Consider the following 22,166-nt stretch of genomic DNA (forward strand, 5'->3'; position numbering starts at 1 on the left):
GCTCTCGGCCCCACCCCACTCATTACATAAATAAATAAACAATCAAATAAATAAACATCATTATATTCTTATATAATTTATAATCATTAAGGGTTAGTTCATCGAAAAATCATAATTATGTTATTAATAACATTCCAAACCTGTGAGACCCCCATTTATCTTTGGAACACTGTTTAAGATATCTGTTGTGAGAGAGTTCAAAACAAAGCAGTTTGTGATATCCGGTTCGCGAACGAATCACTCGATGTAGCCGGATCTTTTTGAACCAGTTCACCAAATTGAACTGAATCGTTTTAAATGGTTCGCGTCTCCAATACGCATTAATCCACAAATTACTTAAGCTGTTAACTTTTTTAATGTGGCTGACACTCCCTCTGAGTTAAAACAAACCAATATCCCGGAGTAATTCATTTCCTCAAACAGTACACTGACTGAACTGCTGTGAAGTGAGAACTGAAGATGAACACCGAACTAGAGCCCTGCACGGACCTCAAATCTAAGCCCGAGCCCAGCCCTGGCCCGAGACGCTCTGGCCCTAGCCCGACCCGTGTCCGACATCTCATCAGAATTATCAGCCCGAGTCCGACACTAGCTCGTGTTTTTATTTATTTATATTTATTTATTTATTTATTTTATTACACAGCGGAAGCCTGCCCTATTTGCAGCAATTAAAATAGGTCAGTTTTGTGTTATGTTTCTTTTCATTTTTTTATCAAGTTAATTTAGACAAAGGTTTGGAGCATTTTTTTTAAATGAATGATTTACCTTAATCAGCCGAGCCGACAGCGAGTAGCCTAAAACATATTTAATCAATTAAACCTCTCAAATCAACGCTAATACTTTACTTGGCTACAATAAAATCCATAGATATAAAACACTTCAAGCATATCACACAGACAGTTAGTTTAATAAATGTTTATTTATTAAATCACAGTGAGTAAAATACTATTTTTTGAAATACTGAGGCAGGCTCAGGCTGCTCTCAAACGAAATGAGAAATAGCCTACATTTTTTCCTATCTAAACAAATTAAATTAATCAAAAACAAACTTGCAGGTTATCTTTCCTCAAAAATGCACCACAGAACATGTCCATTCTTTTTTTTCCATTAGTTTCCAACAGTTAAACGAAAATAAAGTCCAGTCAAACGAAAAGTTAAAACAGTCTCTTACAGAGCATCGTGGAGAAAAAGAATAGCATCCAGAGTGGAAGGTTTCAACCCCGTCCTCCTCTCTTCCCGCTGCACTGAAGACACGTTCGCTGCTGCTGCTGGCGGGACACTAAACACAGAGTGAGCCAGTCTTGACAGTTGTATTGCTGTACTTCATTGTCGTCGTCCTAGTTCTGCTCCACAATGTTTTCACACTTGTCCTCAAACTTGGCCAGTGCTCTCTTCTTTGCTGCGTGGCCCGCAGCAACAGGTGCAGACACAGAAATGCTCGCCGCTGCATGAATCATAATTTTATAATTATTACTTGGCCAACTAGGCTATGATTAATACATTAATTTAGAGGCCTATAATAGCTACTACTACAATAAGTGGATATAAGTGAAGTATAATCGTGGGTCGTGCTGACGGAAAACCGTGCGTGTGTGCGTGAGACTGTCATGTCAGTATGTCAGTGTAATTATAACGGGTTGAATTATCAGATTTTGAAAGTTATGAGGTTATGAAATATCTTTCTATATTTGTTTTTCTATCGTTGACATCAACATCTAATTTTTTTTATTTTTTCTTAATGTCTAAAAATATAAATAGAAGGATAACCCAAGAAGGCCCGAGGCCCGGCCCGCATGTGAGCTATAATGTGAAAATTGGCCCGAAGCCCGGCCCTAGGTGCATAAATCAGTCGGGGCCCGTCGGGCTCGGGCTGAAATGCAGGGCTTTACACCGAACCGAGCCAGATAACGGACATCTCGAGTCAAGAACCGTTTCTGTCAGATGCGTCCGATTCAAGAACCGAGGAGCTGATGATACTGCGCATGTGTGATTCAGCGTGAAGCAGACTGACACACAGAGCGTCTGAACCAAACTGATTCTTTTGGTGAATGATTCTGAACTGATTCTGTGCTAATGTTATGAGCGCGGGTAAAGAGAAGGCTTGAATGAAGGGAAATCATCGCCAATGACACCATTACATCGAGCGCAGAAGAACCGGTGAACCGTTTTCCTTCAACCGGTTTATTGAATCGAACTGTCCGAAAGAACTACTGGTGATCTGAAAACCGATGAGTCAATCTTTTGTTTGTTATCTGGCTCGACTCGGTGTTCATCTTCAGTTCTCTCTTCACAGCAGTTCAGTCAGTGTACTGTTTGAGTAAATGGCCTCAATCCATGTTCAATAAAAGTTACTACACCTCCACCTGTTCTTATTTCCCTGTCTTTCCTTACATTTTCATAGCCTTAAATTCTAAAATCAAGATGAGGTTTTAATCATGTTTCTTGTACACAAATAACCTTTGGTTTCTGTTGTAAATCTTCAATATACTTTTTCAATTCCTGTCCATTTGCAAAAAGACTTGAATTCCACTGAATTATCTCAAAATACATTATGTACCTTCCTCATTAGTAGCCTGGAACCTTGGGGACCACCTACAAGTGCTTCTTTAAATGACTCTACTGTTTCTCTTATCTCCAAATATTTCTCAGCTGCTCTAATTATTATCTTAATTCTTTCTGTTTTACTTGTTGTTTGAGCCGAGCAATTAATCACCTCTGCCATGAATGTTACAAATTTTACTTTATCAACCACTAATGAATCCTTGTTGACTCTGCACTAATTCTTTTGATTTTGGATTTTCATGTTTGTAGATTCATTTATTTTTGGTGCTTCACTACTTTTCACTCTTTTCATAGCATCAGCATATAATATTCCTTCTGTGAACTTGAAATTCCTCCATATGCTTAGCTATGTTCTCCCCTTGCAGTTACAGCATTGCAGTTTAACATTTTCTCCACATACCCCATATTAATGTTCTCCTGCACATTTATCACACCTTTGCCTACAGCAGCCACTTGACCATATCTTTGGAATTTCATCTCAATGGCATTGCTACATATTCCCTTACACTGTAGCTCATAAACCCAACCATCACTCTTGTTGGAAATATTGCTTCTTCAAACTGGATCATTACAGACAAACTGTCTTTCCTCAGCCCATCCGTTGTACACTACTGTACATCCTTTTGATTTTGCAAACCTTGGCTCCAGTTAAGCTCTTTTTAATCTCAACCTCTGATACTTCTGTTGGAATTCCATATATGACACCTTTATTTTTTTTCCTCTCTTCCCATTTTGAGCATTTTACTGAATTACTTGCCAGTGTTTTTAATCACAATGTAATCCTCTTCAGTAATCCTCGGCAAACTTCTCCATGTCTCATTCCGTTCTTGATGAATCTTCGGTAATCCTCAGTAAAATTCGACAGTTGATTGAACCGGCTCAATTGGTTCTTTCTGAGTTGTACGTGCTACTTTGGCTGTGCATCCTGCATCATCAACCCAGAGCTAAAGTTTGATTCAGTTTGATTTGTGAACCTACTCGACCTGTTACTTTCTGAGAACCAGCTCAAAAGAATGATTAGTTCGAGAACCGAACATCACTAGTAACTGCTGTTGTTACAAGTGTTCTGAGAATTTGTTATACACCGTGTTCCAAAAGAACGATTTGTTCGAGAACCGAACATCACTAGTAACTGCTGTTGTTACAAGTGTTCTGAGAATTTGTAATACACCGTGTTCCAAAAGAACGATTCGTTCGAGAACCGAACATCACTAGTAACTGCTGTTGTTACAAGTGTTCTGAGAATTTGTAATACACTGTGTTCCTTCACTCGCAATTGGATCAGTGTATTTTTTTTTATTTCGTGACATCAGTCTTAAATGAATATTATAGATTAAATTCATTTTAATTTGTTATTTACTGAATTACACACAGTAATTCAACTAAATTAATTTCAGCTGAAAGAATATTTCAGAATAAACTTTAATTAAATCAACCTTAATGTACTCTTTAAGTACATATATGCTAGATACCTTGTTTGTAATGTGTAATAAAAAGAGTGAATGCTTACCACAATATGCTCCAATGGTAAAGCGTCCTAAAATCATCATTTCAAATGACCTGCTGATTTTGGACATTCCCATCAGGCCTCCACCAATAAATGCAAGGACATTATTGATAAGCATTGCTTTCCTCCTAGCATAATAAACAGAGAACATCAAATAATGTACCTGTATTTAACAAAATTGAAACATATGGATTTGACAACAGAACACAGTAACAGAAATCCTATTATTATTATTTTTTCCATATATTGAAATAACATTTGGTCACTTCTGCTGACAGTATTTTTACAATTAAATTCTGTAGGCTAGTACAGGTGTACCATCCCAATGTTATGCATGCCACCTAAAATCAGTCACAAAGAAAAGCACTGTGGCCTTCTCTGACCATGAAACTAAAGGGCAGGTCATCATTACCTACAGAGCTGTTGTAATGTGCAACTGGAGATCTAAATGCTTGTATCACCACAATGCCCTTACAACAAAGTTGCCTTATAGTAAGAGTACTTTAAATGGCTTTGGATTAATTAGTTAAACAATAACCCAGTACTTCTTAAACTTTTTTACTTGATGGTATGTTTCACATTTGCCCATCCCATTTGTGCTTTTCTTCACTACCTTTTTATTTTCTTTCACTTTCCTTATCATTTAACCTTATAAATATATATATATATATATATATATATATATATATATATATATATATATATATATATATAGTACAGACCAAAAGTTTGGACACACCTTCTCATTTAAAGAGTTTTCTTTATTTTCATGACTATGAAAATTGTAGATTCACACTGAAGGCATCAAAACTATGAATTAACACATGCGGAATTATATATGGAATTATATACATAACAAAAAAGTGTGAAACAACTGAAAATATGTCATATTCTAGGTTCTTCAAAGTAGCCACCTTTTGCTTTGATTACTGCTTTGCACACTCTTGGCATTCTCTTGATGAGCTTCAAGAGGTAGTCACCTGAAATGGTCTTCCAACAGTCTTGAAGGAGTTCCCCGAGAGATGCTTAGCACTTGTTGGCCCTTTTGCCTTCTGTCTGCGGTCCAACTCACCCCTAAACCGTCTCGATTGGGTTCAGGTCCGGTGACTGTGGAGGCCAGGTCATCTGGTGCAGCACCCCATCACTCTCCTTCTTGGTCAAATAGCCCTTGATGCCTTCAGTGTGACTCTACAATTTCATAGTTATGAAAATAAAGAAAACTCTTTGAATGAGAAGGTGTTTCCAAACTTTTGGTCTGTACTGTTTATATATATCCGTCAAGGTAATATATAGTCCTGTTGAGGACTGCGTTGCAAACTTTTGCAGACTGTACTACCAGGTAGATTTCAATGATACTTTCCTCAAGGACATTTTCCGTTTTGGTTTGGATAAAAGTATATCACAGTTAATGCCACGCATTACCCCAGCCTGTTCACTGGAACAATACATTGACTTTGCACTCTGTTAGGCTGCCTCACCATTTACTGTGGGGATAGTTGATGAGGAATACTGCTATCCTCCAATATTCACCACACCAAAGTGTTTGCATGTTATGTCTGGGATTATTCAAGTCATGTCAGAGTCTACCGAGCCTGCTCACATCATGACAGTCAAGCCAAAGCCTGCTTGTGTCACGCCAGTCAAGCCAAAGCACACATTATGTCAGCCAAACCACAGCCTTTTCATGTCATGTCTGCTACGCCAAAGTCTGCTAACGTCATGTCTGCCAAACCACAGTCTGCTCATGACATTCCTGGGACCCCAAGGCCTGCTCACGCCAAATTTAATACGCCAAGGCCTCTTAACATCATGCCTTCCTAGTCAGCGCATGTTCACATCACTTTAGTGCTTGATACATATAAGACATAGATTTGATAAGACAATGTATCATCACAGGGATCTGATGATACGAGTATCGATACAGCTGGCCCTGTATTGTTACACGTGTGCAGCAGTGGACCGCACTTAATTTGAATGCAAGAACAACAATTAAAATTAAGTAGAAAAGTGTAAGGATGAATATGAATAGAGCATAATATATAGGCTACAACAAGTTTTAAAGCTGGGGTAAGCGATTATTAATGCTTTAGAAAACTGATTTGGACCAAGTAGCAAAACAAACTTGTAGCCAATCCGGAGTAAGTGGTGTGTCTACTCATGGTGTGGAGGAGAGAGCTTTCAGTGTACAGGCCGGACATTAGTCGAGCAACAGAAAGGTAGAGATTGCTGATAAAAAAACAAAAGAGGAAAACATCTGCAGAAAAAGGCTTAAGGCAAGAAGCAAGACCATGTAAATATCGGATCAGCTTTTCAGCACTGGAGACTGAAGAGAACTCAAGGAGCGGAAGGCCTGCGTTCGGATGCAGAGGCAGCTTTGTTTCTTCTCGATAGGTGAGTGACGCCGTGTCCGTGACCCAACAGCTCTGTCTAATACACTGGACGCGACAAAGGGACCGTTGAAAATCATTTGAAATTTGTCAATTCCTCATAAATTGAATGGAGCAGCAGTTTTCTGACAGTGATTTATCTTTTGTCGTGCCGTGCTGCATCCAGTGTAGAACATATATATGGTGTAGACAGCATCACTGTTCTATAAGTTCTATAGTATTTTGTCACACAGCGCCACTTGCGTCCAGTGTAGACACAATGTAACATTGGTTTTGCTTTGTTCACAAAACTAATCATTGCTTTGGTTGCGTATGTCTGTGTGGGGTGGAGCTATCAAAATAGGGGCGAGACCCTTTAGGGGTAGGGGCATGTTTGTTTTGGTGATTTTAAATGTCAAACTGGCTATCAGAAATCACTTACCCCACCTTTAATCTGGCCGCAGAGGAACAGAAATGGGTTGCGTGATATAAAGAGATGTAATGCTGTGCTAAGCCCATTTCTATACACTCTTAATACTCATGATTGCATCAGTCCATCAGCCAAAACCCCCATACCTCAAATAGTCAGATGACACAGCCATTGTCGCTCTGCTTACAGACAACAACTCTGAACTGGATTATTATAATGCACACTTCATTCAGTGGTGTGTGGATAATTATCTTAATCTTTATGTCACCAAAACAAAATAATTAATAATCAGTTCTCCCTCAACTCAGCGTTATGTCCTGATTAACAACCAAGTGGTAGAAACAGTTGAGAATTTTAAATACTTTGGGGTAACATTGAACAATCAGCTTACTTTCGATCAGCATATCAGTGACATTCAGAAAAGGAGCCATCAAAGACTGTCAGCCATCCATAAAATAAAAGGACTCTATGTTGCTTCTCATCATCTTTTGTTGCTAGTAATGTTATCATATCCTTTATGTCAGATTGATGATTTATTACCCTGATTTATTGCCTGAATTACGGGGGGTCCAGTCAGCATTGATTGACAGGTTGTCACATGTCAAATGAGTACATAGTCAATTTTGGATTGATTTATGGTTATATGACTATTATATGTTATATGACAGTCTGTCACAGCGACTGTCATGTCACTGGGACCTGTCATCCTTGATTGACATGACAGAAGTGTGTGTAAATCAAAAGATCAAATAGATGTCAGATTTGACTTTTGATGTTTTTATTACTGGATATATGATGGTTGTATCTCTAACCAGAGCTGTGGGGGGTTTCTGTGGAGTTTCTTCCTGAGCAGTTACTCACTTCCAGTCAGGAGGTGTTTTGGTTCCTCCTGGGAAAAAATGGCTGAGCAAAAGTGAGTGTATTGACACCTTGACAGGATCAATGTTTGTTTGATCCATATACCATTATGTTAATACCTATACACCAACAGTGTGGCTACCGACTGGTCTACATCCACCTCTGAAAAGGAGGTTGTCTGGGCATCTGGCTTTCATGTTTGTGTTTTAGGTCAACACCTTTGGTGGATTGGTGTCTAGACCCTAGAGCCCAAAGCTTCTCCCCTGTCTGTTTTCCTCCTGTGATGTAGTCTGTGTCCAGTATAATGTTTTAGTATGTTTGTTAACGGTAATGTGGATTGTTTGGGGGTTGGAGGATATCCAGACTTGGAGGATAGAATTAGAGTTCACCAAGTACATTGCCCATCACACTTTCTATATACTTCTGAAAAGGTGTTATGTTTGGACATGTTTGGCGGAGGACGCGAGCCGGGTCCCGGGCGACGACTTCTCCCCCTCCTGCCTTCGACATCTCCATCCGGAACCGCTTCGCTCCCCTCCGCGAGACAGGACGCGACGCTGTGATCATCGGAGACTCCATCGTCCGACATGTAAGTGCTACGTTAGCCGAAGGTAAAGTGCACACTCATTGTTTGCCTGGTGCTCATGTTCTCGATGTTTCTGCGCAGATACCCGCGATCCTGAAGGCCGACGAGAGCCCCAGAGCGGTCGTGCTTCACGCCGGGGTTAACGACACCACGCTGCGGTAGACGGAGACGCTGAAGAGGGACTTCAGCAGCCTGATCGAGACGGTTCGCAGCACGACGCCCGCGGCGACGATCGTCGTGTCAAGACCAGTGCCCACGTATCGACGAGGACACAAAAGGTTCAGTAGACTTTTTGCTTTAAATGAATGGTTGTTGTCATGGTGTAAAGAACAGAAACTGCTATTTGTTAATAACTGGAATCTTTTCTGGGAGCATCCTAGGCTGTTTCGCGCTGATGGATTACACCCCAGCAGAGTTGGAGCGGAGCTGCTCTCTGACAACATCTCCAGGACACTTTGCTCCATGTGACTAGTAAGACAATTCTCTAATAACTATTATGATGAGTTTTGTTCCACCCGCTTAAATGATAAAAGTACTTGCGCTGTAAAAACTATTAAGACTGTGTCTGTTCCCCGAATAGTGAGGTCAAAATATAATGTAGGATCTAGAAAAAATCTTATCGTAATTAAACCAGAAAAATTTAAAGTAAATGAACAAAAACAATTTTTAAAGTTTGGGCTCATAAATATTAGATCACTCACACCCAAAGCAGTTATTGTAAATGAAATGATCACAGAAAATAGTTTTGATGTACTCTGCTTGACTGAAACCTGGCTAAAACCAAATGATTTTTTTGGTCTAAATGAGTCTACTACACCGAACTACTGTTATAAGCATGAGCCCCGTCAGACTGGTCGTGGCGGAGGTGTTGCAACAATATATAGTGATATTCTCAATGTTACCCAGAAAACAGGATACAGGTTTAACTCTTTTGAAATACTTCTGCTAAATGTTACACTGTCAGACATGCAAAAGAAATCTAATTTATCTCTTGCTCTGACTACTGTGTATAGACCACCAGGGCCGTATACAGAATTCCTAAAAGAATTTGCAGATTTCCTCTCAGACCTTCTAGTTACAGTTGATAAGGCGCTAATCATGGGAGATTTTAATATTCACGTTGATAATGCAAATGATACATTAGGACTTGCGTTTACTGACCTAATAAACTCCTTTGGAATCAAGCAAAATGTCACCGGGCCCACTCATCGTTTTAATCATACACTAGATTTAATTATATTGCATGGAATCGATCTTACTGCTATAGATATTGTACCCCAAAGTGATGATATTACAGACCATTTCCTTGTATCGTGCATGCTGCGTATAACTGATATGAACTATATGTCTCAGCGATACCGTCTGGGCAGAACTATTGTTCCAGCCACCAAAGAAAGATTCACAAATAACCTGCCTGATCTATCTCAACTGCTATTTGTACCCAAAAATACACATGAATTAGACGAAATTACTGACAATATGGGCACTATTTTCTCTAATACATTAGAAGCTGTTGCCCCCATCAAATTGAAAAAGGTTAGAGAAAAACGTACCGTGCCATGGTATAACAGTAACACTCACTCTCTCAAGAAAGTAACTCAGAGGGTGCTTCTCAATATCCCTACTCGTCTCCTCGCTCCTCCGTCCTCCATCCTATGACCCGGAAACCGATCGAACACAGCCATCTTGAAGGACATCTCAATTCTCTAATTGCACCACGAGGAGACGAGGATCGAGGAGGGAGGAGGCTTCATGAGGAGAGATGAGCGAGGATACACAGGTGTATCCTATGCGGAAGTATTTTATCGACTTAACGTGACGCACGTATAAATTCTCCTCCCCCTTCACATCTGTTGTAACAATTTTTATTTATATTTTACCTTTTCACTTCAAATAAACCATGCATGTCATATATTTCAAACAGGGCATCTTGCTTTATTAATATTTATTATGAATGTCTTAATTAACAAACTTTAACAACATAAGGGTAGATCCCTTTAATTACAGCTGATGACACTTTGAAGTAACGCTGAAGGGAGCGAGGATAAATCATTTCACTTGATTCAAGTCCTCCATCCTCACGTCTTTTCCTTGCGTCCTTCCCTCACATCCTGAAGAGGTGGAGCTAAGACACGAGGAAAGGAAGCGAGGAAAGGAAACGAGGATGCACAAATATGAATTGAGAAGCACCCGTAGTCTTGAACGCAAATGGAGAAAAACTAACTTGGAAGTTTTTAGAATTGCATGGAAAAACAGAATGTCCAGCTATAGACAGGCTCTAAAAACTGCTAGGGCAGAGCATATCCACAAACTCATTGAAAATAACCAAAACAATCCAAGGTTTTTATTTAGCACAGTGGCTAAGTTAACAAATTACCAGACGCCACTTGATTCAAATATTCCACCAACGTTAAATAGCAATGACTTTATGAATTTCTTCACTGATAAAATAGATAACATTAGAAATACAATAGCGAATGTAGATTCTACAGCGTCTAACACTTCAGTTTCATCCATCGCACCCAAAGATAAACTGCAGTGGTTTACAAATATAGGACAGGAAGAGCTAAATAAACTTATCACTGTATCTAAACCAACAACATGTTTATTAGATCCTGTGCCCACTAAATTACTAAAAGAGCTGCTACCTGTAGCCGAAGAACCGCTTCTCAATATCATTAACTCGTCGTTATCTTTAGGTCACGTCCCAAAACCATTCAAGCTGGCGGTTATCAAGCCTCTTATTAAGAAACCAAAACTAGATCCTAGTGTACTGGCAAATTATAGGCCTATTTCAAATCTTCCATTTATGTCTAAAATTTTAGAAAAAGTTGTGTCTGCTCAATTGAGCACCGTCCTGCATAAAAATCATCTGTATGAAGAATTTCAGTCAGGTTTTAGGCCCCACCATAGCACAGAAACTGCACTTGTTAAAATTACAAATGACCTGCTACTTGCGTCAGATCAAGGCTGCATCTCATTTCTAGTCTTACCTGATCTTAGTGCTGCGTTCGACACCATAGATCATGACATACTCATAGATCGATTACAAAACTATACAGGTATTCAAGGGCAGGCTCTAAGATGGTTTAGATCCTACCTGTCCGATCGCTACCATTTTGTTTACTTAAATGGGGTGTCATCTCATTTATCATCAGTAAAATATGGAGTGCCACAAGGATCCGTCCTAGGTCCCCTTCTATTTTCAATATACATGTTGCCCCTTGGTAATATTATTAGAAAATACGGAATTAGCTTCCACTGTTATGCTGATGATACTCAGCTATATATCTCAACGACACCAGATGAAACTTTCCAATTATCTAAGCTAACAGAGTGTGTTAAAAATGTAAAAGATTGGATGACAAATAATTTTCTCCAATTAAATTCGGATAAGACAGAGATATTAATTATTGGACCAAAAAACACCACACAGAATCTTGTAGATTACAATCTGCAGCTAGACGGATGTACTGTTACTTCCTCTACAGTCAGAAATCTGGGTGTTATATTAGACAGCAATTTGTCTTTTGAAAATCATATTTCCAATGTTACAAAAACTGCATTCTTCCATCTTAGAAACATTGCCAAGCTACGAAACATGTTATCTGTTTCTGATGCAGAAAAGCTAGTTCATGCATTCATGACCTCTAGACTGGACTATTGTAATGCACTTCTAGGTGGTTGTCCTGCTTCGTCAATAAACAAGCTACAGGTAGTCCAAAATGCAGCAGCTAGAGTCCTTACGAGGTCAAGAAAATATTATCATATTTCCCCAATTTTACAGTCTCTGCACTGGCTACCTATTAAGTTCCGTATCAGTTACAAATTATCATCACTTACCTATAAGGCCCTAAATGGTTTAGCTCCTGCGTACCTAACTAGCCTTCTACCACGCTACAACCCATCACACACCCTAAGGTCACAAAACGCTGGACTTTTGGTAGTTCCTAGGATAGCAAAGTCCACTAAAGGAGGTAGAGCTTTCTCACATTTGGCTCCCAAACTCTGGAATAGCCTTCCTGATAATGTTCGGGGTTCAGGCACACTCTCTCTGTTTAAATCTAGATAAAAAACACATCTCTTTCGCCAAGCATACGAATAATGTATCTTTTAAATTGTGAGTGTAGTTGCATCTGATCAAATGTGCATTTTTATTCTTTAGCTTGGGTTAAACTAATTTTACTTTGTTGGATCAGCAGCTATGCTAATGATGTCTCTATTTTGTTTCTATGTTTTGCCACGGGATTTACATCCCGTGGTAACTAGGATTTACACAAGCTCCAGTCTGGATCCAGAACACCTGAGAAGAGATGATGCTGACCCTCAGAGGACCCCAGATGATGCTAACCTTGAATCAACAAACAGAACTAAAAATTATTGCTACATGTGTGACTGCATCATATAATAACTATTAATTAATAATATTGATAGTTCATCATCTAGCTGACTACGTCTTGTATTATTATTATTATTTTTTTATTTTTTCTAAAATCCTGTCAAACGTGCACAAACTACTAGCTACTACTAAATATTGTAGAAACATAATTTTCTGTAAAGTTGCTTTGTAACGATTTGTATTGTAAAAAGTGCTATACAAATAAACTTGAATTGAATTGAATTGAATTGAATTCTGTTTTTGAACTGTAGGGCAAATGTTGGTTAAGGTTACTCACATAAGGTGGAATATAAATACGGTGCTAGATTGAACATTTATTGAGTGTGCACTATATTTGATTACGGTTAAGATTAGCTAAAACAGATTATTTTGTCATTAATATAGTTTTGATGGGACTCCATCTGACGAGGTAAGCTTTATGTTATGTGGTAATGTATGACTGGGGGAGTATGCAGCCTTTCGTTTGGGGAGAGGCCAGCAATGGGGTTTTGTGAACGATGTGTTTAATTTAGTGTTTTTGTATTTTTTGTTGTTGTGTTCATGTTTTTTATTATTGGTTTTAATTGCACAATGTCTAAACAGAGATCTGTCAATTGTGAATAGGCTTTATGATCAGGTTGTTTCTAGGCAGGCTGCTGCCAGGCCATTTCTTATACAAAAATATATGGAGTGGATTGATGCATAGAGAGAAAAATTCTGAAGATCCATCTTGCGGCTCTTTGTAAAGAAAGAATGTGTTTGCTAACAGAATTCTATACTCTCTCATCTGGAGTAGCTGAGGAGCTTTATCTTAAATCTCGTCAAGAATTTTTTGAGCATGGGGAACGAGCCAGCAAACTACTAAGCCATCAGCTAAGGCAATCCGCAGACGATGGATTTATAGCAGAGATTAACACTCCAGAAGGGACAACCACATGTCAAAAAAGCATAAATAAACAATTTAGAAAATTTTATGAAGACCTCTATCCCACTGAAAATTGTAATTTAGCTAAGTTTTTTGATGGTCTCGAGATTCCAACCATAGGCTGACAAGACAGGGCAGATCTTGATAGTAACATGTCAGCAGCTGAAATTGCCACTGTTCATGGGTCAGTGTGTTCATCTTGCGTCTCTGTATGATTGTGTGCGTCTGTTAACTAGCAGCAGCTGCGGTGATGAGCAACTCATTTGATGATGAGCTGCAACTCATTTGCGCTGCTTTTAAGTTTGGCTGGCATCCTGTTCGTGTTGTTGGTTTGTTGATTTCTCGTCTTTCTCTCTTGTCTTGTTGTGCTCCTGTTCCTCCAGTTGGTACTCTTTGGACCTTATTCCTCGCCCGCCTGGGATTCCTGCACTGGGTTTGAGATTACTGCTGCTTGAGTGGTCTGGACGTGATTCATTTGGGGTTATGCCATCGTCTTCCTACGTTCTCATTGCAGACTATCTGAGCTACAAATAAACCATTTTTACCTCACACTTGGATCTCGTGATTCGGTCATTGTGACAGAATAAACAAACCAGAATGGATCCAGCGAGCTCGGCAGAACTACGAGACTTTTTAACCAGTAGTAACTCTCGCATGGAACGCCAAGAGGACCAGATGATGGCTATGGGTCGTGCTGTCAAAGCCCTGGTCACTCAGGTTTCGGAACTTACCACTCAGTTTCAGCGCTTCAAGTTAGAGACCGTTTCTTCTCAGCAACCACCTGTGTCCAATCCACCAGCCGCCGTGGATCAAAGCACCCGTTCTCTTGAGCCTCTTCTACCACCACCAGCCTTTTATTTGTGTGGATGCCAGAGTAAGGAAGCGTGTCCAACAGAAGACACTACGGAGAATACCTGACGTCACTCATCATAGCAACCTGTCATCAGTGACTGAGGAAAGGGGGAGTTCTCTTTCCCTGATCCCGAACCCATGCAGATGGGCAGGTCTTGCCTTTCGCAGCAGGAGAAGCAGATGCAGAGAGAAAGGTTTATGCTTGTACTGTGGAGCTGCCGGTCATGTCGTTCAGCAATGTCCAGTAAAAGCCGGTGCCCTCCAGTAGGTAAGAGGTTACTGACGGGTGGAGCAACTTTTAATAAATCCTCTCTTTCTGTCACTTCGCTACCGGTAAGGCTGACACTTCATTCAGTAACTTTTTTTTTTGCAAGGCTTTGGTAGATTCGGGGGCGGAGGGTAATTTTCTAGACACTTTCTCAGCCCACTTGCGGTGGCACTTAATGGTCAGCCGGTGGTCTTGTGCAGCGGAAGCTGCATTTTCCAAACTGAAAAGTTGTTTCGTTTCAGCCCATCCTTATTGCCCCTGATCCTTCCCGGCAGTTCGTGGTGGAGGTTGATTTCTTCAGAGGTGGGGGTTGGCGCCGTTCTATCCCAGCGTTCCCTCATAGACGGTAAGGTGCATCCTTGCGCATATTTTTCTCACCGTTTGTCCCCCGCCGAGTGTTATTATGACATTGGTAACAGAGAGCTGTTGGCAGTCTAGCTCGCTTTGGAAGAGTGGCGTCATTGGTTGGAAGGTTCGGGGGGTTCATTTTATTGTTTGGACCAATCACAAGAATCTTGAATACCTCAAGTCCGCTAAAAGATTAAAATCTAGGCTGGCTCGGTGGGCTCTTTTTTTCGGTCGTTTTGAACCACTGGGTTGGTTGTTTGTGCCAGAGGCTTTAAGGTCCGAAATTATCCGATGGGGTCATTATTCCAAGGTAGCTTGCCATCCTGGGGTTAATCGTACAATGTTTCTCGTTAAACAGCGGTTTTGGTGGCCAGCCATGGCTCGTGACATTCGTCTTTTAGTTTTGGCTTGCTCTGTCTGTGCTGTTTCGAAGTCTTCCAATCGACCCCCTGCTGGACTCCTTCAGCCGTTGTTAGTTCCTTCGAGACCCTGGTCCCACATTTCACTAGATTTCGTTTCAGGGCTCTCTCCGTCACAGGGAAACACGGTGGTTTTGACCGTGGTGGACCGGTTCTTGAAGGCAACTCATTTCATTCCTCTGCCTAAATTACCTTCTGCCAAAGAAACAGCGGTTGCTGTCATAGATCACATTTATCACTTACATGGCCTCCCAATGGACGTGATCTCTGACAGGGGGCCTCAGTTTGTTTCCAAATTTTGGAAATAATTTTTTTAACCCTTAGGGGACTAAGCCCTTTTTGGTCCGTTTTCTCTATTTTTACATTTCGGCTTATAAACCATATGTAATGATGATGGACCACCATGTATTTGGTATCGATGGATTCAGAAGACCCTAAGCTACCATAAGCATGCATGCAATATGTTTATAAAGGAAGTATGAGTGAAAAATTGTACAATAAACTAGAGAATTTCAAAAACGAAAATGAGATTTTTGTCATTTATTACTGAAAATCCTACCTCACACAACAAAAGTGAAAAGTTTTTGACCCAAAAATATATTTTTCAAACCCTTTGCTTGACAGAAATGGGTTAATGTTCAATCAAATGTGTAAAGAACAATTCAATAATTAACTTTATTTACAAACAGTCCTAGACGTTTTTTCATTTTTGGGACTAAGCCCTTTTTGGTCTGTTTTCTCTATTTTTACATTTCAGCTTATAAACCATATGTAATGATGATGGACCACCATGTATTTGGTATCTATGGATTCAGAAGACCCTAAGCTACCATAAGCATGCATGCAATATGTTTATAAAGGAAGTATGAGTGAAAAATTGTACAATAAACTAGAGAATTTCAAAAACGAAAATGAGATTTTTTTTGTCATTTATTACTGAAAAACACACAATATAGAACAGTTTTTGAAAAAAAAAAAATTTTCAAACTCTTTGCTTGACAGAAATGTGTTATTGTTTAATCAAATGTGTAAAGAACAATTAAATTAACTTTTTTTACAAACAGTCCTAGGCATGCCAGTGAGCAAAGCAAGGCCTCTCCAGGAAGTTGCAGAGGGGCACATGGCATGCCCCACACTGCCAGGGGGTCTTGTTGTACACTTTGCTTGCCTTGCAGTGCTCACAGTACTTTCTGACATCTGCAGGCTTGTGTGCAGGGTTTGCTGGGTCCAAGGGACAATGGGTAGGGGTGTGCGGCGAGTTGTCCTGTCTGCATCCTGCATCAGAGCAAATACACAATCAAACTGGAAGCTTTTTTTGTGTCAAAATTCAATGTAGAAAAAATAACTCCTACAAACTCATGTAACCCTATGAAACTCCACTGTACACTAAAAACACATTTCACCTCTCTTGACCTGAGCAGTTTACTTAGTTGAGTAAGTCAGTCTATTGAAACAAATTTCACACCACTCTTGAACGGAGTTTACAGGGAAAGAGTAGTATGGTACACTAAAACAAATATTTCATGCCTCAATCGCTATCTGACTAAAAATCCAAAACATATACATACTCAAGATGTATGATATAATAAATTATAATGATAAAGAGGTTATTTGAAGTTACATACCAGTCCTCAAATGGATCTTCCCCATCCTGGTAAAATACTTCGTCATCTGTGTAAAAGCTGGCTGCTCCAGATTTCCCCTCGTCACTTTCCAGTAATTGTTCCAGAGCTTGTTCTGCCGTAAATCTTTTACTGCTTGCCATTTTGATAAAACAATTCTGTAATAATGCTATATCTCTCTCGAATTTATCTCTTTGTGCTCGCTAATACTCCGATCGCTCTATGTAACACTGCTTTCTCCACCTCATGCTGATTCTCCGATCGGTTATTGATTACACCTGGCTGGAGGTCGTTTTACTATAGTCCAGCCCAGCTTTTACAAGGCTACAGCAGAGCTACAGAGTCCTCTGAATGGATAGAATAAATCATGGTAACCTTCCTCTGATTGGGTTAGAAAAATATTCCTCCCAGCGGTTTTTACATTGGTTGTTGCGTGTTGAATCTGCCTAACATAATAGTTTTCATTGGCCTGTTTACGCAGTGGTATTGCGCAATGAGGGAAGCGTGTTTAATATACAAACTGGATACCGCTGTTTTCAGTGGAATCTGAGGAAGACGGCAAAAAAAAAACGCATCTCTCTAGCATTAATAATGTCTCTAGCATTAAAAACATAAAAGTTTTTGAGATAACTACACATTTGTAAAAGTATGCCATTTTGGGCGGTAAGGGTTAATTACTGGGGGCGACTGTTTCTTCTGGATTTCATCCTCAGAGTAATGGTCAGACGGAGAGGGCCAACCAAGATCTAGAACAAGTGTTGCAATGTTTGGTTTCTCAGAACCCCTCTTCATGGAGCCAGCAGCTCTCATGGGTTGAGTACGCACATAACCTGTTACCAGTTTCAGCTACAGGCCTATCGCCTTTTCAGTGTAGTTTAGGGTACCAGCCACCACTTTTTCCAGAATTGGAATCCGAATTCGCGGTTCCCTCTGCCCACGCATTTATCCAGAGGTGCCAATGCACCTGGACCAGGGCAAGATTGACCCTGCTCCGGGTGGGGGCACTCACCAAGGTCCAGGCCGATCGCCACTAGTCAAAACCTCCCGTCTACGTCATAGGTCAAAAAGTGTGGCTTTCATCAAAGATTATTCCTCTCCGATCCGTCAGTAAATTTATTTGCCCATTTACTGTAACCAAAATTATTAGTCCGGTGGCAGTCCACCTCAAACTCCCTCCGGCGTACAGGAGAATTCATCTGGTGTTTCATGTATCTAAATTAAAGCCCGTTTTTCATTCACCCATCGTCTTCCTACGTTCTCATTGCTGACTATCTGAGCTACAAATAAACCATTTTTACCTAGCACTTGGATCTCGTGACACGATCATTGTGACAGAAATTGATCAGGCAATTAAAAAGATGAAGAGCGGTAAAGCTCCGGGGCCAGATGGCTTCCTTATTGATTTTTTATTATTATTATCATTTAAACTAACCCCTCTTTTAAAAAACGTATATACCAAGGCTTTGGAGTGCAAGACTTTCCCTCCTACAATGACCCAGGCCACTATCTCAGTCATTCGGCCTATGAGTCTGCGATTACAAAATCTTGACCAAGGTTCTGGCTAGTAGATTGGAGTCTGTCATGCATATAGTGATACATCCAGATCAGACTGGTTTTATTACTGGGCGGCAGCTTTTTGGCCACATACAAAGGCTTTTTAATATTCTTTACTCCCCAGAAACTCCACTTACTGCAGAACTTTTGCTCTCCCTTGATACTCAGAAAGCATTTGACCGGATTGATAATAATAAACTAAACTCCAACTATTTTCCTATAGGTAGGGGGACAAGACAGTGCTGTCTATTGATCCCACTTCTGTTTGACCTCGCCATTGAACCACTAGTGGTTGCACTCAGGAGTGCTGAGGAGCTCACGGGTGTTGTCAGGGGCGGGGCAAAATCACAAACTTTCTCTATATGCGGACAGCCTGATACTGTACCTGTCCGATCCTTGCACCTCCATTCCTAAGGCATTAGAAATTATATCTAACTTTGGAGAGATTTCAGACAAAATCAAACTTATTAAGAGTTAGCTCTTCCCTATTAACGACCAGGCTCGACAGATGTCCTTTGAGGCATATCAACTAAAAGAAACTTGCGACACTTTTACCTATCTTGGCGTTTCAGTAACCAGCAAATACAGGGATTTATTCAAGCATAACTTTAAACCAGCCCTAGAAAGGGCCAAACAGACCTTTATCGCTTGCTGGCAGGGTTAATTATGTCAAGATTATAATTATGCCCAGGTTCTTATTTTTGTTTCATACAACACCTGTTTTTATCCCAAAGTCTTTTTTCAAAGAGCTAGATAAATCTATATCTACCTTTATCTGGAACAAGACCATCCCACAAGTAAGGAAGTCACATCTGGAGAAACAGAAAGAGGAGGGAGGCTTAGCTCTACCAAATTTTTACAATATTACTGGGCAGCTAATATTTATAAACTAATATACTGGGTCTCTGCATCTTACGAGGAGGGTGGACCTGTATGGGTTGAAATGGAACAATATTCTGCTCTTCCGGTGTCCCTACCTTCTTTAGTATATGGGCCATTGCCACTCAGTAAGCTGCACCTTACAAATAATCTTATTGTGATTGGCTCACTTCGAATATGGTCCCAATTCAGGACCCACTTCAAACTTAGACAGGCTATGTCCTCTCTCCCAGTCTCAGCCAACTCACTATTTCTAGCCTTACTCATGGATACAGCATTTAAGCCGTGGTTCAGGAGTAGTCTGAAACGGGTGAAGGATCTTTTTAAGGATGGTGTGTTCATGTCATTTGAACAGCTGGTAAATGAGTATAATATCCCTAGTTCGCATTATTTCAGGTATCAGCAGGTGAGTGTCTTTGATCGGAAACATTTCCCTTCCTTTCCGTTACTCTCTTAAAAAAAAATCGATAGAGGAGTGGTTGGAGGGGGATCTAAATCAAAGAGGAGGAGTGAGCAGATTATATGAGGATATTCAGATGATCGCCTCGCTGTCACTTAGCCATATTAGGGCAGGATAGGAGTGGGGACTAGGATTTGTATTGTCGGACATGCAAGTCAGTTGCGTGTTAAAATCATTCGCGAAACTAATGCCAAGTGGCGCAAAGGGACAGATTGCGAACTGAATATAATTGTAAAATGTTGGTTTGAACAACCAATAGAAAATGTACAGTGAGTTAATTTAAAAATGTAGGATAGTCTTAGGCTACAGTCTACGCATCAACAATTAAAAGAAAGACCTTTACATAAAGGCTAAATATATTTAACCCCTTTACTTGCAAACATCGCCGACGGCCCCAGTTTATTATTGTTTCTCTTTCACAGCACGTTAAACATCACTCTCTTACTTGATCTGGACAAACTGTGCATCAATTGAAAGTTTAAAGACTCTAGCTTCGACATTTGACCAATGTTTTGATAAAACATTGTTGCATTGTAGTAATTTATGTCAGGAGTGCAAAATAATAAATCCGTATTATGCCACATTTTGAAAAGAAATTCACCACTCATTCATATTCAGTCACGTCAGCAGCGGTTTATTTGTGTTCACCTAGACTCACTGAACAGCTTCAATAAGGATTTATAGACCAAAGATGCAAATTAGCTCTAATGCTACTAATAGCAGGTGCATTTCTTCTTCATAATGCATTTCTGTCACAATAATTCACGTAAGGTCGTAAGAAAATGTTTTGTTGTATTTTTATAGTAAGACTTTTGATAAATAAGGGCTAAATGCATACTTTTTTTGTCAGTCTTTGTAAAGCCTGAAAAACCACAATAAAGGCTAATACTGAAACACGCATGAACTACAAAGCCTATTTTACTTAATGAATAATAGTTAAGCGAATCACGAATATGGAAACGTTTTGGATATCTCTCGAATAAGAGAGCCCAACTGTTGGGAACTCAGAAACAAAGACCAGGAGGCTCTTGGGTAATCTTCAGCAGAATTCTTTATCTTTATTGAGAACACTCTGCATGGCGCTGTAGTCATTAAAAGTCTGACCAATCGTTTACACATTGTAGATTATATACATTTCTAGGAGGAGGGATACATGGAGGTGGAGACCATTTAAACAAAGCATGCAAATGGAATCAGGAAAGTGCCTGACACTGGCATTTTCCCACCCTTGATCTAATCAGCAGAACAATGTCATTTAAATACAGAGGTGTCTGATAATATCACCCATACCTTCACATTATCATAGAAACAAAGGCACAGCTGTGCCTTGAGTTTAGCAGGCACCTTTATGTTGGGACCTTGCCCTATATTCAGGATGTGCATGAAGACAAAAGGTTAATGTCTCTGGAACCTGGTCTGCTTGACTTGATCACCTCAGAATGTCATAATCTTAACCTAAGAATGTAAAAACTCAAAGTACATACTATTACATTGGAAACTAGATTTAACATAGTACAAATTTGTAATCCCAACCTTACCTTATGTTTCCTTTAAATTATTATTATTATTATTATTTATTAACTTTTTTTTTATAAATAAGCCTATATTATTATACACTGCAATTAAATTTATCCATTAGAATTATATATTTTTAATTCTTGTTCTGTTCTGATAAATTTGTTAAATTTTACGGAATTGTTGTAAAGTAAAGGGGACTAAAAATATCCTGTTGGTACATTATCCTATAACATTATTAGGTCTGCCGTTATAATTTCTGTATGTAATAAAATGCAACTTATACGTGACTTTTTTTTTTCCACATAAACTTAATTTATTTTTTTGCTTGTTATTAAAAAAATATGCAGCAAACGAAAATAGGCGATTACTCAGTTAAAAGTGGGTTAAAAAAATGTACATGATATACTTAGGAACAGAGTCTGTTTTGTGTATGTGCAAGTTCATTTAGGCTATTTAACATGGACTGTGACATTTTACCGTATCAACTTATAAACTCATAAACTCAAAAATATAAATTTTAAAGTCAGTTGAATAATATTGAAATTCAAGTTTAATCTAGTATAAAAAAGGGTTTTAATTGCTTAAATTATTTCTATGAATTAATAATATGTTAGTATGACTTTTTTTGTAATCG

The 22,166-nt window shown here is 39.4% G+C and overlaps 1 protein-coding gene across 1 annotated transcript in view; it reads right to left on the reverse strand.

Annotated features, from left to right (window-relative positions):
• Nucleotides 1-22,166, reverse strand: part of LOC132109658 (solute carrier family 2, facilitated glucose transporter member 4-like) — a 119,542-nt gene that overhangs the window by 37,354 nt on the left and 60,022 nt on the right. Inside the window, exon 4 of the mRNA XM_059515923.1 lies at nt 4,073-4,197. Coding sequence (XP_059371906.1) covers nt 4,073-4,197 — 125 coding nt within the window. The remainder of the gene's footprint in view (nt 1-4,072; nt 4,198-22,166) is intronic.

Source organism: Carassius carassius, chromosome 2 (assembly GCF_963082965.1).
Source record: "Carassius carassius chromosome 2, fCarCar2.1, whole genome shotgun sequence".
Classification (NCBI taxonomy): domain Eukaryota; kingdom Metazoa; phylum Chordata; class Actinopteri; order Cypriniformes; family Cyprinidae; genus Carassius; species Carassius carassius.